The sequence below is a fragment of the Ceratotherium simum genome, chromosome 22 (genome assembly GCF_057802395.1).
Source record: "Ceratotherium simum simum isolate JZ-2026a chromosome 22, ASM5780239v1, whole genome shotgun sequence".
NCBI lineage: Eukaryota > Metazoa > Chordata > Mammalia > Perissodactyla > Rhinocerotidae > Ceratotherium > Ceratotherium simum.
Window position 1 is genome coordinate 46,658,345 of NC_141921.1, and position 16,873 is coordinate 46,675,217.

The 16,873-nt window shown below is 55.8% G+C and overlaps 1 protein-coding gene across 8 annotated transcripts in view; it reads right to left on the bottom strand.

Moving 5' to 3' along the window:
• KCNAB2 (potassium voltage-gated channel subfamily A regulatory beta subunit 2) overlaps positions 1–16,873 on the bottom strand; it is a 92,091-nt gene that overhangs the window by 25,544 nt on the left and 49,674 nt on the right. For all 8 annotated transcript variants that reach the window (XM_087446914.1, XM_004425521.3, XM_087446913.1 and 5 more), the window contains 2 exons: positions 1,588–1,631; positions 713–750 (listed from right to left, as the gene is read on the bottom strand). In XM_087446914.1, the coding sequence (XP_087303040.1) occupies positions 713–750; positions 1,588–1,631 (82 nt within the window). The remainder of the gene's footprint in view (positions 1–712; positions 751–1,587; positions 1,632–16,873) is intronic.

Genomic DNA, 16,873 nt, shown 5'->3' on the forward strand with positions numbered 1-16,873 from the left:
TTCAAATGAACTCATTAATTTTTAAACGCAACCTTCGCAACAGTAAGTAGGGTGGCTGTGAAGACAGCTTCTCGTGCTGACGTCCAGGGCTCTCTGTGCAAATGCCACTATTCTCATTTCCAAGATATCCACTCACTGCCCAGAAGTGCACACCAGCCTGGGAACGCATCCACCCCTCCAGGACAGATCCGGAGACGCTGCCCGTGCTGCGTCCCAGTTGTGAAGAGAGAAGCCGGAGCAAGTCCATTGGATAACACAGTTAACGACAGCTCTGGGCGAGGAGCAGTGAGGGGCTGGAAAATGCAAATCTAGTCAGTCTTGAGCCTGCAGCAGAATTCGCAAAATTTGCATTCTGAATGACCTAAACAGATATTTCCTGAAGTTTCAAGTTCAGGTGGGAATACTCTGTAGGAGCGGCTGAGATTTGTATCAGGCTGTATAATTTGGAAAATGCGAGGTGCCTGAATTTTCCTGGCTAACTGCAGATGAGGAACCTGAGTTTCTGGGACTTTAGGGGACTTGCTGAAGCCCCAAGGTGCCCAGCTGCCAAGTGCCATGGCTCATCCTTCCCGCCTTCCCACAGGCTGGGAGAAACAGAAAGATGGGAGCCACAGCGGCTGCCTGAGCACAGGCTCACTCATGCATTTAGTAGACTTGACCGCGAGGGCAGCCCTGGTTGGGGCCTCGGGGGGCCGAGGGAGCCCTGTCTTACCTCATCGGTGATCTGGCCTCCGAAGGTCACCCATGTTCCTGAAAGGAGACACACAGGCTCAAGTCAGAGAAACTCCCCAAGTCAGAGAAACTCCCCAACTCTCCCCCTGGGGTGCTGGGACCTCCGGCTACCATGCCACTCTGCTCTGCAGTGAGCATGTCCTCAGCATGTGTGGACACCTGGCCTTCAGGGCAAGTCTCCCTCTCCTGGGGCCACCAAACCGAGGGGACAGTAAGTGCCCAGAGCAGGCAGCTGGCTGCAGGCCTTCGAAATGCTCGTTGGTGCTGGAGGTGATGCAGCTCCTCTTCCAAGGACACGCCGCAGGGAGAGGGATGAGAGACGGCTCCCTGAAGATGGACAGGGTCTGACAGCCACGTGCTCACTCTTGCTGGGCAGTGTGTGTGTGTGTGTGTGTGTGTGTGTGTGTGTGTGTCGGGGGGGAGGTATCGTGTGCACCATGGAGGTGGAGGGACACCATGATTTGGGAACGGAGCTCACATTTTGGGAAAGAGGAAAAAGGACAAAATGTGACTGCCTTTCAGGAAGGATTCTGCCACGTAACGAAAGAGGCTGTCCGCCCGGCTCACCCAGAGTCAGGGTGCTTCTCTGATTTTTTGGTGTGGGGCAGGGGGCTGTGTGTGCAAAGGGCCCCTGGTTCTTGCCCCGCCTCCCCCTGCTAAGTCTGTATCTCTGTCCTCCTCCTTCTCTTAGAACCCCACTCCTTGTGGTTGCCATGGCAACCAAGCCCTGCCTGCCCACCATCCTGGCTCAGGGTGCAGCCCCCTCTGAGGAGTAGTTCCCTTCAGCCCCCACCCAGCCCTCCCACAGCCCCTGCTTCCTTGGGTGGCGCTGGACCAAGGGAACCCCACACTCACCGAGCCCCAGGCAGGAGACCCGCAGGCCCGACTTGCCCAGGTTCCTGAAAAACAAGCATGGTGTGAGTTCTCAGTGGCCAGGGCAGGACCCGTCAGCCAGGCTCAGGCCCCCCACTGTTCCCCATGCCAGCCCCTGAACCCCCCACCCCAGCCAATGCATCTTTTGAGGCTCTGAAGGCAAAGGGGACCTTTGGAGAGAGGCCTGCTGCTCCCCTGACCGGTGATAAAGGGCCATCTGCCCACCTCCACCCCCCCACCCCCGCCGCCCACACACACACACAGCAGGGCACGGCCACGTTGCTGGGACAGGCCATGCTGGGGACCACGCAGGCCTGGAGAGCCACTCCAGAGAGAGAATGATGGAATGGACGCCATTGTGTTTCATGGGCTGGAGCAAGATTCGCTGAGGCCTTGCTTGGGGTACCGGCCACGGGGCATCCTCTCATAAGAAGCTTCTCTTTCCATTTCTTCAGAGTGTCACGTTTGCAGTTTTGGGTATCTTTACTCCCTCTCTCTGAGGAGCAGAACATGAGAAGCTATTTCCACATCACCTGGGCCTCATGGCCCTCAGATCTGTCTCTCTGTGGTAGGAATGTGGGGGAGACGAGAGCTCCATTGTGGGGTGCCGGTTCCTGCACCAGGACGAGCCCCAGCCTCTGTTGTGAGCCGCAGCCAGGGCCACTCGGGAGGGCGAGATCCAGACACCCTGGCAGCGCACGTCCTGATCAGGCCCAGCAGCCACAGCTGCACGGGCTGCCCAGGGCTCCATCACGGGCCCATGAAGGTGCCTGCTGGATGCGGCGCATCCCAGGGTCCACGTGGATGGGCCGAGGGCCGTCATTAACATTCTTTGGAGGACATGGAGGGTGGCAGTGCCTTACTGAGGACTGGCACACCCATCTGTCCTGGCACAGGCCAGCTGGGAGTCTGCGGGGCAGCAGCAGGTCAGGTAGTCCTCAAGCATCCTGTCACCGAGCCCCCGACAGCTCTGTGGGGCAGGCGCCTTCCTTTTCCTGATATTCCCATTTTACCGAAGAGCACACTGGGTCTGCCCAGGCGCCAAGGAGCTGGGATCCACCCAGGCAGGTGGCTCCGAGAGCACGCTCCCCACCCCCCCCCACCCCATTTACGGGTGACACAGGATGTGATCTGCCCAGACGGTGAAGCTGACAAGTGCAGGGTGGGTGTCCTGGCCGAAGTTGCGGCCCCAACTCATCTGGGGTCGGACTCCACTTCCCTTATGGGATCCTGGTTGATGGGCTGCTCCTCTGGGGACCAGCCCGGGGTGCGACACACTTCTCTGCTGTGGGAAGTCAGAGAGCTTCGAGAGAGACAGTGCGTAAACCCCAGCCTCCTTCCCCAGGGACCCCCCTGCATTTCCCTGGGGCTGCCCCTCTTCTAACTTCAGTGGACGCTGTGTCCTTAGTTTCTCTACCCACCTGGCCCCCTGGGAAGGTAGCGTGGGGCCTGAGCCTGACCCACTCCCCTCTGACGCAGGCCCACTCTGACGCTCTGCAGCCTTGGTTTCCCTGGTTATAAGACCCCTGGATGCTGCCCGCGTCACAGGCGGTCTTTGGCAGGGGAAGTGGATATAATAGACTTGTTAGCAGTTTGAAAACAGTTTAATGTGTCTAATTTAAGGTAGTTCTAACCTGCCCAGCTTTCTTTTCAAATTTCCAATTAAAACCAGTCCAGCTGCTGGCCCACTGCTCCCACAGGGAGTGTTGGGATAGCTCCCTGAGTGAGGACACGACAGCAGCTGGCTTCTCTGCTGGGGAGGGGAGCGGATCGGGCAGAGGCTCTGAAGCCAGAGCTCAAATCCTGCTTTGACCTTCCTGGTTGTACGCCCTGGGCATGTCACAGAACGGTCTGCTTGATGCCTCAGTGTGCCCACCTGTAGAAGGGGCTCGCGATGCTGCCTCTCTCACGGGGGTCACCATGGTGATGAAATGAGATAACACATGTGCCCGGGGCACAGGGTCACAGGACACCGAGTCTGCTTGTGCCTCGTTTCCGAGACAGCACAGAACACGGACAGTGGCCTTTCTCCTCATCCGAAAAACAACAGTGGACAAATCCAGTAGGCTTTAATATGACTGTGCTAGAAAGGGAACAGAAAGTTCCGCTTGTTTTTCCCCTACAAATCAGTGAAATAATCTGATAACGCCCTCAGCATTGCTTGCATGTTCCAACCCAGAGAAACCTGGGTTTGTGCCTGCTGGAAAGAAAGGCACAACCAGGTCACCTCCGGACTCTGCGTCAGGCCAGGGCTACCTAGTGGTCAGGTCATTTTTCCCACGCTGGCTAGAAAGTACCTGCGATAAGAAATCAAACACTACTAAGAACCAGTCTGGTAATGCCGCAAAAAGGACCAAAGGTTCTCATCAGTGGTTCTTAACTGTTTTGGGGTCACAGACCCCTTTGAGAAATTGACTAAGGCCACGGAGCCCTTCCTTGGAAATGTGCATGGACGCAAAAACGCTTGGAACCTCGTCTTCAATGTTTGGGCGTTTGCAGAGCCTCAGGCCCCCTGGGTGCCTGGTCTGGATGAATCCAGGTGCCAGGAGGGGGGCTGAGCCTCTGCCTCTGCACAACCACCCCGCTGCGTGTCTGTGGGGAGCAATTTCCTGGCCAGGCTCTGTCGAAGGCCTGGTTTTAGGTGGGTCTCCTGAAACTTCCCTTTTATTAGCATGGAGCCAAATGCCGGACGTGCTGTGTGTTCAGGGGGACAAACGGCTTTAGCAACAGACAGAGGACACGGAACACCAGGCCGAGCCCACCCCTGTCTGCAGCTGAAGAGGGGCCACCCCCTGCCCACCAGAAGGGGCTCCGAGTCTCCTCCCTTGCCAGGGCAGGGACCCGGGGCGTCTGTCTCTCCAGCTGCTTCTCCACCCACCGCCCACAGGAATACTTTAACAAAACTAGGACACCGTGCGATGCTGCAATCATCCCGCTCAAGTTGTTTCCGTGTTAAAATGATGGTATTAGTTCTGCCATCCGCTGCCAGCCTCGGGAGAAGGAACAAGAAGGGACAGGGTATCTCCAGGCTAAAAGCTTTATAAATACGGCTGCTCCGTGGGGGTGGAGACAACAACAAATTACAGCCTCGTCTGGACAGGGGCTGGCAACACGCTCAAAACTTTTAAGACGTGAAAATTGTTTCCTACAGACTTTTCTCCCCTAATTAAAACTTGACATAATGATAAAAGAGTTGGCTAAATCTCTAAACCCAAATAACGTTTGTCTTCATTAATTTGCCTCATATCTCTCCTGTGGTCTGGAAACACGCTAACAAGGACTCACGGACTTAACCTTTGCCAGAGGAAAGCACGGATGCCCTTCACGCAGCCACTGGAGGCTCTGCCCCTTTAAACACTGCACCTCACACTCTGGGCAATTACAGATCCTTTGAAAAATAGCAATTCAGAGCCTTTGACTTCAGCCATCTGGGCAGAGGACAAACATTTGATCAGGCGATGGAAAGCAACACGGCCTTGATGAGCTGCTTTGACGAATAAGAGGGCCAGGCCATTTTCCCGTCAGCTGTCGCTCTGTAGGGGGTTCTCTGTTCACAGGGCTGCCCCGCTCCCAGCCTCCCTAAGGTCAGGCCTGGGCTCTTCATCTTACCACTGCAGCCGGCAGCGCAGGGCCCCAGGGGTGCTTGTTGGTGTAACTCAGGGGTAAGAAGCCCAGGCCCTGGGGCCAGATCCCCGGGACTGAATGCTGGCTCCTGCCCTTACTCATGGGACTTGGTGTCGGCCCTCCCCCGCACCGAGCACCAGTTAGGCTCTCTGGCAAGAATGCGGCATGCTGGTGCGGCTCACACACCTTTGGTTCCCTTAACACCAACGATGATGGGTGTGGCTAGAGGCCTCCTCCTGGCCCTGGGGCACGCCACAGTGGACGGCCAGCTTTCTAAGGAGGTGGTTGGAGTGGGGTGCGGATCTGGATCAGGCCCTCTGCAGCCCACCTGCACCCTGGCTGTGGCCCTGGGACAGTCATTGTGGAGCAACCCCATGAGGCAGGTACCCCGTGGGGCAGGTGCCCCCTGAGGCTGGAACCCATGGGGCAGGTACCCCACGGGGCAGGTACCCATAGGGCAGGATGGTAGAGGTGCTCAGCAAGGGTGCCCAATGGTTTGGATTCTGGCTTCCATTTCAGCCGCTATGAAACCACACATTCTACTGGGGTATGACCCCACCTTCCTCCCCCAACACCGCCAAGAGAAGCTGGCCAGGCTCTGCCGCGTGGAAGGATAGACGGTCCCAGTTAGGAAGAGCTGGAGCTGGGATCTGAACCCAGGCCCTCAGACTGCAAACCCCCAGCCCAGGGAGCACCTCCCTCTACTGCCTGTCTCGCCCCCTCTGCCTCCAGCATGTGCCACACAGGGGCCCACACATGTACACGCACAGATGCACACATGCACACACACAGATGCAAACACACATATGCACACACAGTGATCTTGAGCACTCAGGTTCTTGGAGACCTACTCCATGGATCTTAGGGTCCTAGGAGGGAAATCACGTTAGCAGCCACACTTTCCATTTACATAGGGCTTTATATTTTTAGAAATGGTCTCACTTGAATTAACTCCTTTGATGATCCTAGGATTGACTTAAAAGTTGCAGAGGGTAACAGGTATCTAAAGGTATCTAAACTAAAAAATACATATTCTGTTTACTCCTAGCTTTTGATCCCCACTTAACAAAAGATACAAACCACCAGAACTTCTAGAATAGAGAATTCCATTCTGGATTGTCCTCACTGAGTTTAGAACAAAAACCTTTACCGCAGAGGTTCATTACAGGATATCGAATGTCCCCCAAGGACCCAGGGAAGGAAGGGACACAGGTGCAGATGCAGAAGGACTCAGAGTTAGTCCAGAATTCCGCTCAAGGAGGCACGGGACTTATGACATGGTTATTTCCCATGAGATCCAACTTTCGGGCATGGTTCTGGGGAGGTTAAGCTATATGTCTCAGTTGTTAGGATCCATTCTCTCAATACTTCTTGAGTTGGCAGCAACACCCGCTAGAAACCCAGACATTCTGCTCAAATATGACTAGAATCGGCCATGGCTTTTTCTAAGGCTGGTGGCCCATGTGACTCTTTGAGTCATTGAAAGCAGAGTTGTACCTGGCTCCTGTTTTGGAAACACTTTCCTGTGAAACCTGGGAACCAGAGATTAACTCAGCTTTTGCAGTTTATGCAGATCATTTGTTGTAAGGACTCCCCTTTCCCCAGGCACACCGTTCTCAAAGCCCTAAGGGCTCAGGGTGCAGAGAGACTCACAGGGAGTAAGAAAGGCCAGACCCCCAGCAGGGTGCCCCCAGGGGGCCCTTTGCACAAAGCCAGGGCCCTCCTTCTCCTCCTGGGCGCATCCACCAAGCATCTGAGCGAGGCCCTGGGTGGGGCAAGGGAGGGATGCAAGGAACAGCAGGAGGGGCCCTGCCCCCGGACACTGGCGCTTTGCACCCTCTCCATGTACAAGTCATGGCGAGGGAACCTGGAGCCAGGTAGGGGACTGACCCCAAGCAGAGGGACACACGACAGCCTGGGCTGAGCCATCAGCAGCAAACGCCAGATGCTGCTCTGTGCCCTGCAGAGCGTTAATTCTGCCCGTAGAGGAAGCCAGGCCTGGGGTCTGGCTCAGGTCAGAGAGGGAAGAAGAATTCCATCACAAGGTTCATCTGATAGTTCCTGACTATCAGACCAACGTTTGTCATGATGGCCTCACTGCAAAGACATGAGACCACCCGGGACATCTTCCGGAGTCCCGTGTGCCCAGGGGCAGGGCGGCGGGCCTGTGGCCAGTGCCTGGGGGTCCCCAGGAAGAGGAAGCATCACACAGAGTGCAACATGGGGGGGCTTGGCTATTGTATCCCACCCCCCATCCCTATAAAGGAAAGAAACAAGCAGAAGGAAGGGAAAGGGGTCCTCATGCACCATCTCCCCCTGCAACCGTGAAGAAAAGTGGGGTTGATCCCGAGCTTCAATTTTATTTCTCCCCCAGTCTACCCACTGAGCACTAGAAAGAGCCCCGCCTGGCCTCTCGGCATGCTGGCTGCCCAAGGCTGACAAGGGATTTGTGGATTTTATCGGCTCTCCCAGATGGGGGTGGCGGGGAGGGCAGCCCCCCGCCCTGCACTGCGTACCTATATTTCATCCCTGGCTGCTTCATGCTGGCGTCGCCGGCGCTGGGGAGGCTCTGCACCGACAGCTGTCCCAGGCTCCGGGCCACCATGGCCACGGCGCGGAAGCGGCTGCGGGTGCCCAGGCTGGGGCTGCTGGCCGCCGGCCGGCCCAGCCGCTCATCGGGGCCCCGGCCCTTGAGGCCATGCTCTGAGCACACGAAGGACACCTGCATGCTGAGGCCAGGTACTCAGCTCCCGGCTGCGGGCCCCATCCTTGCGGGCTCCGAAGTCATCTGTCCCCTAGAAGCCCTCCTTTGCCTGGGACAAGACTTTAACCAGAAGGCGAAGGAGATTTGAAGCGTTCCTTCAGGAGGGAGGACTTCTGAAGGCAAGGACGTAGAGAAAGCCTGTGCAGCCTCCGAGGGCAGAGACTCAAAGTTCCAGAAACGTGTTAGAAAAGACCTTATCAGAGAGAACTTGGATGTCGAGTAGGGGGGTTGCCATCGTCTCTCCCTGCTCACATTTTTCTCGTCTCTTTGGGTCCTTCTTCTGCCACCACCCTGGTCTGGCTCTGGCTGCCTGAGTCTCCAGCCCCGCAGCGTCCGGTAGGGCTGGGCTGCGAGTTACTCCTGACAGATGAGTGACATCGCCGTCCTCTGACGGGAGACGGGAGACGGGAGAAGGGAGAAGGGAGGGCGCCTTCCGGGGCGGCGGCCTGTGGGCTGAGCAGGCTGCTGTGACTGCTCTCCTGGGGCAGCAGCCTGGGGTCTCGGGGAGCAGCTGCTTCTCCAGGCTTCCCCGGGTCTCTCGGAGGGAGCCTGGCATCCAGCTCCTGGCTCTGCACACCAGGGACTGTTGGGGCTCCCAGCAAGTCAATTAGGTGACTGGTGAGAGGCACAGGAGGCATCTGGGGATTAATTATTAACGAAGCAGGATGCACAAGCCGCCTGCCCTGGCCGAGCCCTGGGAGGCTGGCACTGGCTGCTCCAGGCTGACAGCCGCCGGGCCAGGACGGGGACGAGGCTGGCCGGGTGGATGGCTGAGCTGTGGGCAGCCGGCTCCGAGAGGGGCAATGCCGGCTCTAGCCCGCTTTATCTGCTCGTGGTTCTTGCCCTGGAAAGGGGCTTCCCCCGGGACGCGGCACAAGGAGAAGCCAAATCACCAGAAATGTGGAGGAGAAAAGACCACTCTGTCTAGGTGATAATGACACAGGCAACCCAAGGAAAGAAACCAGGGGGTCAAGGGACCAGAGACCAGGGAAGTTCTAGCACTCCAGCACTCCGCACAGTATGTAGCTCAGCTGACGCTTTTAAATACTTCTGGAATAAATGAGTGAATGAACGAATGAATGAGTGAAGTCCCCCACCCTGCCCCAACCCCATCCTCCTTTCCCATACTCATGGCTCAGGATGAACTGGGAACAAGGCTCTCCTGGAACAAAGCTCATGGGGTTTCCTGAAACCCAGAGAGACGCCCCCGTGGGCAGGGGGGGCTGGCTTTGCCCTCTGACCCTGAGCATTCCACTCTCGCCCTGCAGGATGGGCCGTGGCCAAGGCTGCCTTTTGGATCCTTTCTTCCCTGTGGGAGGGGCTGAGAAAGAGCACTGAATGGGAGGCAGGTGGGTCTAGCTCTGACTCTGCTGCAAATTCACTCTGTGATCACAGGTAGGTGTCCTGCCCTCTCTGGGCCTCCACTGACAAAATGAGGTGCATGGCCTGAGAAGCCACTTTGTCCCTCCCAGCTCAGCCCCACAGGAACCTTCCACACCTGCTGGCTGTCCACCCTGTGCTCTCACAGGACCCAGAGAAGAATCCACCCAGAGATGTTCACGACAGATGGTGGCTGAACTTGCTCTCAGCCCTGGCCCTGGCTTTTTGACACAGAAGTCAAGAATAAAACCTTGTCTTGGTCCTGGTCGCCCTGCTCCTGAGTGTTCTCAGTCTCCACAAATGCACAGTAAGATCGTGTCTGCAAAACATTCATGCCTGGAAAACGCTCACGCCAGGGTCGGGTCCTCAGTATGGGCTCACAACTGGTACCTACTCCCATAAAATCTCTTTCAGCATAAAATAATGGCTTTCTGGTGGTGGGAGTCAGATAGGCCTATGTGTGAGATTCTCCTCCCACCCCCTGCTGGGAAGTGGACCCCTTTCATCCTCCCCAAGGGCACAGGCCTGATATGGCAGCAGGAGCCACCCCCTGAGGGTAGGACCCGGACCTGGGGACAGAGGGTTTGGGAGGGCCGAGCTGGTGCCTTTGCCAAGGGGACCCTGGAAGGTCACAGATGCCACCTACAGAGGCCAGCGGGGGCCCCTCAGGACCCACAGGCCAGCTCTGCCTTCCTCTTCTACCTGCCCACAGAGGCCGTAGGGCCTGGCTTGCCTGAGTCCCTGCACTCGGGGAAGGCTGGGGCACTCCCTGAGTCCCTCGGGTAGGGGGTGATAGGAAGGTGAAGGGCAGCCTGCAGTGCTGACCCCATGTGCCAGCTGAGCCCCTCCACGAGCTGGACCCCGGCACTAGAAGACGACGAGCCATGGCCTTCTGGAAGCCCATGGGCCTGCCACAGAGGCCACAGATGGCAGAGACTCTGCCTCTGGCCTCCCAGGGCTCATGGGGCTCATAGTCTGGGGCAGGGTTGCTCAACACCTGACCAAGATGCCAGGGGAGCTTGCTACAAATGCAGATTCCAGGGCCCCACCCAGACCTACTAAATCAGCAGCTCTGGGGCTGGGCCTGGGAAGCTGTGTTTTTATCAGGAGCTTCGAGTGGTGCTATGTACCTGGCCTAGGGGATATAGAAATCCCCTACCCCAATCTTCCTTATGCATTTCTCTGTGCTCTGGCAAACTGCCAGATCCCACAAGGGCTGGCATCTTACTATTCCTCAGGGTTGGCTCTTAACCGGATAGTGTGCTTTAAGCAGCACCGAGTTAACTGAGATCCACAAAGACTTAGTCACCACAGTGACTTAGTCACTAAGTCACCACCCAACCCAGCAATTCCACTCCTAGGTATGTGCCCAGAGAGCTGAAAACATATGCCCGCACAAAAACTTGAGCACAAATCTCCACAGCAGCATTATTCATGATAGCCAAAAAGTGGAAACAACCCAAGTGTCCATCAAGTGAAGAACGGATAAACAAAATGTGGTGGATCCATAAAATAGAATGCTCTTCAGCCATACAAAGGAATGAAGCACTGACACACGGTACAACATGGATGAACCTTGAAAACACTATGCTGAGTGAGAGAAACCAGTCACAAAATTATGAAGGAAACCAGTAACATAGTGTATGATTCCATTTATAAGAAATGTCCAGGATAGGCAAAACCATAGAGCCAGAACGTAGATTAGCGTTTGCCAGGGGCTAGGGGGAGTGGGGATTGGAATGTGATAGCTGATGTGGGTATGGGGTTTCTTTTTGGGGTGATGAAAATTCTAAAATTCATTGAGGGGATTTTTGCACAACTCTATGAATATACTAAAACCATTGAATTGTATACTTTACATGGGTGTATGGTATATGAATTGTATCTCAATAAAGCTGTTACCAAAAAAAAAAAAGTCACCTGCCTCAAAAGCCTCCGGGCCTTCACTCTTGCTGTTCCCTATGGGAGTGCCCTTCCCGTTCTCTGCCTGTGAACTCCTCGTCACCCTCTGGCGTCAGCTCAGATAGTACACATGGTGTGAAGCCAGCCCCCAAGCACCAGTAACCTCTCCCCCCACCAAGGGCCCCCAACCACTCTCCCCAGAGATACCAGGGGGCTGGCCCCAACTGCTGGTTCCCCTCGCAGAAGCACCCCTCCCAGACAACAGCAGGAGTCAAGCCCTCTCTCCCTCAGGACTCCTGCGCAAGGCCCTGATAGAATCCCAGCCCTCGCTCCATCCCACGGTAACGTGTGTGGGCATGATGGGAATGGACATGTGACCTCAGAGCTCTCCAAAAGGGAATCCAGGACAAACATGTGCTGTACCAGCCGAGAACGGCCAAGCGGAGAAGGTAGGCAGTGGGTTTTTAAAGGCTGGCCAGAGGCTGTAACTTTCCATTTGCCCAAAAGAGGGGTCACGACCCATAGTATTCTCAGAAAGTCTCAAGAATTAGACAAGAGTGGGGAGCTGGCTGAAAGCTTAGAACCTTGATCTGAACTTGCCACAGTTAAATGTCACCGCAAAAGGGTCTCTCCTCTCAAGCGTCTTTAGGCGGAGAAGACGGTGAATCCCGGACCGCGTTGGTCGACTTGAAACGGGCTTCAGGCAGAAACATTGAGCGTGGATGGTTGATTTTGATCCACGGAAATTTTTGGGTTCTTTTTCTGCCTCTCTAGTACTTGCTGTTGTTAAAATGAAGCAGCCAGTTCCTGCCGTGATTAATCAGAGGCTCAGCCACCGCAATTAAGTGCTCTGCTCTGTGTCCACGGAATGCCACTAAAGAGAGCCTCCTGGAACAGAAGCTTCCGGTGCAGCCGCCCGGGATCTACCCCAAACCACACCTGCCCCAGAAGGGCTTGAGGAGATGGGAAAGCTGGGACCCAGCCAGATCCTTCCCCCAAGATGGCGATAGGCTCACAGTGGGAGGGGACGGACACCCTCCTTGCACAGAAGGAGGCCTGTGGAGGCCTCGAGGCCTGAAGTAGAAGTCTTAAAGATGGCTTTTAAAAGCACAGACTGCAGCAGCAACTCAAGAGTGAGGATGGACAGCTGTGTGCCTCCCCTGTAGTTGTAAGGCCGCCCCCACTGTACTGAACAGAGCCTGGTTTGCACCCAAACGTGACTCCCTGCCCAAGGTGGGGGCAGCTACAGAAGATTTGGGGGCCGCCTCAGTGGAGCAGTGGGATGCGAGGAAGTTTCTAAGAGGAAGGGGTAGCAGAGGGGTGGCCTTCCTTGAGGAGGTGTCATCTGGTAGGTAAGAGCGGAAGACCCGCTGGGGGCCGAGTGCTGTGGCTGTAGCTTCCTCCAGGAGCTCATACCCCAGTTATGTCCAGTGCACACACCCTAAAAGGGGAAAATGTCGAATCCGCCTCGAATAGGCCCCTTTAACTTCTTAGTTGCTGCCATGGACCACGAGATTGTGCCCAGCCCCAAGTAGGCGCTTCTCCGGCCTTTTCTCTCTTCATCCTCAGAAGCACCTCTGAGGTGTAATAATACCAACAACAACGGCCACAGGGCTAACACATGGTGCTCGCCAAGCCAGCCTCTGCACCGAGCGCTTTGTGAGCAGCTCACTGAACTCCCACAACCATCCAGGTGGGCCCTGTGATGGCCCCGTCCACACTCGGGGAAACTGAGGCACAGAGAGGCCAGTAAGGAAGGCTAACGCTGGGTCCACCCTCACGGTACAGAGGCGGTGTGGGGGTGGGAGGTGAGCAACAGCTGGGCTGCCCCTCCCGCTGCAGAGCTCCTGTTCCCAGACCCTCAGATTAAGGGACGAGGGCAGGGGGCAGTCGCCGGGCACTGCTTGGTGCTGTCTGCAGATCTGATTGAGGTGGGCGAACCCCTGCCTTTCCAGGGGGACAATGGAGAACCAATCTTCCAGGGTCCCCATCCCTGCCCAATCAGAAGAGCCTCTTGGGGCGGATTCCCCCACATCGCCAGGCAGGGGCGTGGGGATCCGTACCGCTGACAGGTATGCCCCCTGGTTGCCGTGGCCAGGCCAACATGGGAAACGCTGAGCTGCATCGTGAATAGGTTACAGAGCTCTCCACCAGCGGACGTCAGGACGGCTGCAGCTCCCCCTGTTCCCCTCAGAGCGGCCTGCCAGGGGAGGTGGGGGCTGCTATGTCCCTTTAAGGCAGGGCAGCAGGGCTGGAGAGGTCCGGGACCTGCAGAGGGATGGCTGTCTCCAGGCCTGGGACCACCGCCGGGCCCCAGCATGGCGGCCGCCGCCAGCAGAAGCAGTCTGGCATGAACAGAGGCCACGGGCAGCTGACACTGTGGTCCTGGTCAGGCCCTCCACGGAGACCCACAAGAGACCCACGTCTGCTGGCTGGCTTCCTCCCAGCCCCTGCTTGTGGCCTGGCAGCTCTTCCAGAATGACTGGCTGGTCTCACCAGCTCCCTGCTTTAATCCCTTCCCTTTCTCCACATCTGTTTGTGGTCCACATGGGCGTGAGCTGCATCTCCAAGAGCAACTGTGCACACTTGTGAGATTCCCAGCCTGGTGTTTCTCTCCCACCAGGAGCAAGTCTGGAGTTTAGAATTATGTCATGATCTTATTTAGTCCTCAGGACAATTCTGTGAGGAATGACTATAGTCTCCACTTTCCAGATGGGGACACTGAGACATGGAGAGAGCAGGTGACTTGTCCAAGGTCACACAGGTACCGGCGGGGAGCCAGGATTCCTCACAAAACACTCATTGAAGTCCCCACAGGCTCAAGGAGCTGAGTCAGCCCTTGGGACCTGTTGTGGGTTGAAATGTGCCCCCCAAATATCTGCTGAAGTCCTAACTCCTGGTGTCTGTGAATGGGACCTTATTTGGAAATAGGGTCTTTGTAGAAGTAATCAAGTTAAGATGAGGTGGTGATGGATTAGGGTGGGCCCTAAATCCAACAACTGTTGTCCTTATCAGGAGAGACAGATTTGGAGACAGACAAACACACACAGAGGGAAAACAGCCCTGTGATGACAGAGGCAGAGACTGGAGTGGTGCAGCCTCAAGCCAAGGAACGCCACAGATGGCCTGCAGCCACCAGAAGCTGGAAGAGGCAAAGAGGGACCCTCCCCTAGAGCTCTCAGAGGGAGAACGTCCCTGCCGACACTACGATTTTGGACTCCAGAACTGTGAGAGAATAAATTTCTGTTGTTTTAAGCCACCGTTTGTGATACTTTGTTATGGCAGCCCCAGGAAATGATACAGGAACTTTCTCAAGGTGCACCTGTCCCCGCTTAGCCTCCTAGACTGTCCACCCACCGTCCCTCTCCAGCCTCCGCTCCTGCCCACAGTGTCCTCCTTCCCATCTGTCCTTTAAGACATACCTGGATTCTCAGCTCTTCCAGGAAGCCTTCCCTGACTGGCCTAGCTGGAAATGATCTCCTGTAGATAACCAAGCAACTAGGTAGAGTCTGTTCAATGAACTTCACTACACATCAAATACCGTCTGGTGATCTTCCTGGCTCATGGTGAGAAATCGCAAGCAGGCAGGACTCCTGGCCCTGCCAGGGGCTCACGACCGAGGCTCCCCGCCCAGGGCTCCCTGCCCTCCTCGTCTGTGCTGCATTAGGGGCTCAGCTGCAGCTCTCAGGCCTGTTGTCACGAAAGCAGCAGGAAGGAGACACATTTTACGGGGGAATATTCTGGAAAGTGGGTTAAGACCAAGACCACTCAACACGATCCAGCTAATACTTCAGAGGCTTGGAATGTTCTAGTGCTGGGAACACACAAAGGCCCTGCTCTCAGTGGGGTGCAGATGGGCAAAGACAAGGTAAGAGAGATAGTGGGAGGTATGAGGACGACCATAGGACAGGACAGTGGGCTTGAGAGTGACTCATTAAGCATTTCTTTACACTGGGTGGTGGGAAAGTCTCTTTGGGGACTAAGATGTGAATGACAGGAGGGAGCCAGCCATGTCAAAATCTGGAGGATGTGCCGTCTAGGCAGAGGGAAGAGAATGTGCAAGGATGGAATGAACTCGTATGTTCGAGATACAGAAGGGAGGAGCATCCTGAGTGGGAGGGAGACAGGTCCAAGCTGAAATCAGGGGCAGGTATGGGCCATGCAGGGCCTTGTGGGGAGTTTGGGTTCCTTCCTGGTGCCATGGGGGAGCAGAGGAGGAACACAGCTGAGCCAAGGCCCGGTGTCCAGCTGGCACGGTGCAGGCCCAGGCCACAGCTGCTGCCCTGTCTCAGGCCATGTCTCTGGACCCTCCATCACTACAGCCAGGTGGACACAGGAAGGAGGAGCTTACATGGGGATCGTGCAGATTTAAAAATTCAGTGCATTTGTTTTAAACAGCAAGAGTTGAGGACAGTTAAAAACAAATGGGAGAAGCTGAAAAGAAAGCTTTTTCCCCAGCTGCAGGCTCAGTTCAGCCGATAACATGTCCGGCCAGTGGCGTGGGTGTCTTTGCTCCACCGAGCATCACCTATCTGGAGGCATCACCTTTTTCATATTACTATTTAAGACCAGGTTTAACTGAGTCCTGGCCCAGATGCTGATGGGGATGTTAACTGCGGAACAGCATTTATCTGGAATCTTTAATAACTGGTGGCGTTAGTTAGGGAGGCCCTGTTTCCAGACAACCAACCCCCCTGGATGCAGCAAGATGAAATCCACCAGATAAAGAAAGGCCCGCAGGTGTGACAACCTCTGGCCCATCAAATGCAAAAGGTGCCACCAGTGGTTTTCTTGTTTCTCCCACCCAGTTTTCCCAGGGTATTTCGGCCCCAGTTAGTTCTGCATGTTTCAGATGCCACACAGACCTTTTCCTGGGGTGTCAGGCACATAAGAGATTCGTCCCCATCCCCTCCACCCACCCCCTGCCAGCTGTGCTAGTGTCCTGGGGCTGCCATAACAAAGTACCACAAACGGAGGGGTTTCAAACAACAGAAATCGATTCTCTCACAGTCTGGAGGCCAGAAGTCTGAAAGCTGAGTGGCAGCAGGGCCACACTCTCTCCGAAGGCTCTAGGGGGGATCTTTCCTGCCTCTTCCAGCTTCTGGTGACTGTAGGCAGTCCTTGGCTTGTGGCCATATCCATCCAATCTCTGCCTGCACTGTCACATGGCCTCTCCCTGAGTGTCTTCACATGGCCTTCTTATAAGGACACCAGTCACTGGGTTTACGGCCCACCCCATTCCAGTAGGACCTCATCTTAACTAATGACATCTGTAATGACCCCATTTCTAAATAAAGTTTCGGGTGGAGATGAAATTTTGGGGCACACGATTCACCCTGGTGCACCCTCTATCACAAATCATATTCAACGGAGGGAGCTGGGGTCTTCCTAGGGGGAGGACAAACTCTGGCCACCCCGCCTCATCCCTACAGCTCTCCGCCGCCCTCACTTAGGCCAGGCCACTCAGGCCTTCTCTCTCCAAAAGTACGCCTGTCTCCCTGGCCCAGAAGGATCTGCCGCATATCTTCAAACGTCCCCTTTCAGATGGCTGGGGTCTCTGGCCCAAGTCGTCCCCGGCTCCCCTTACTCCCTTAGGTG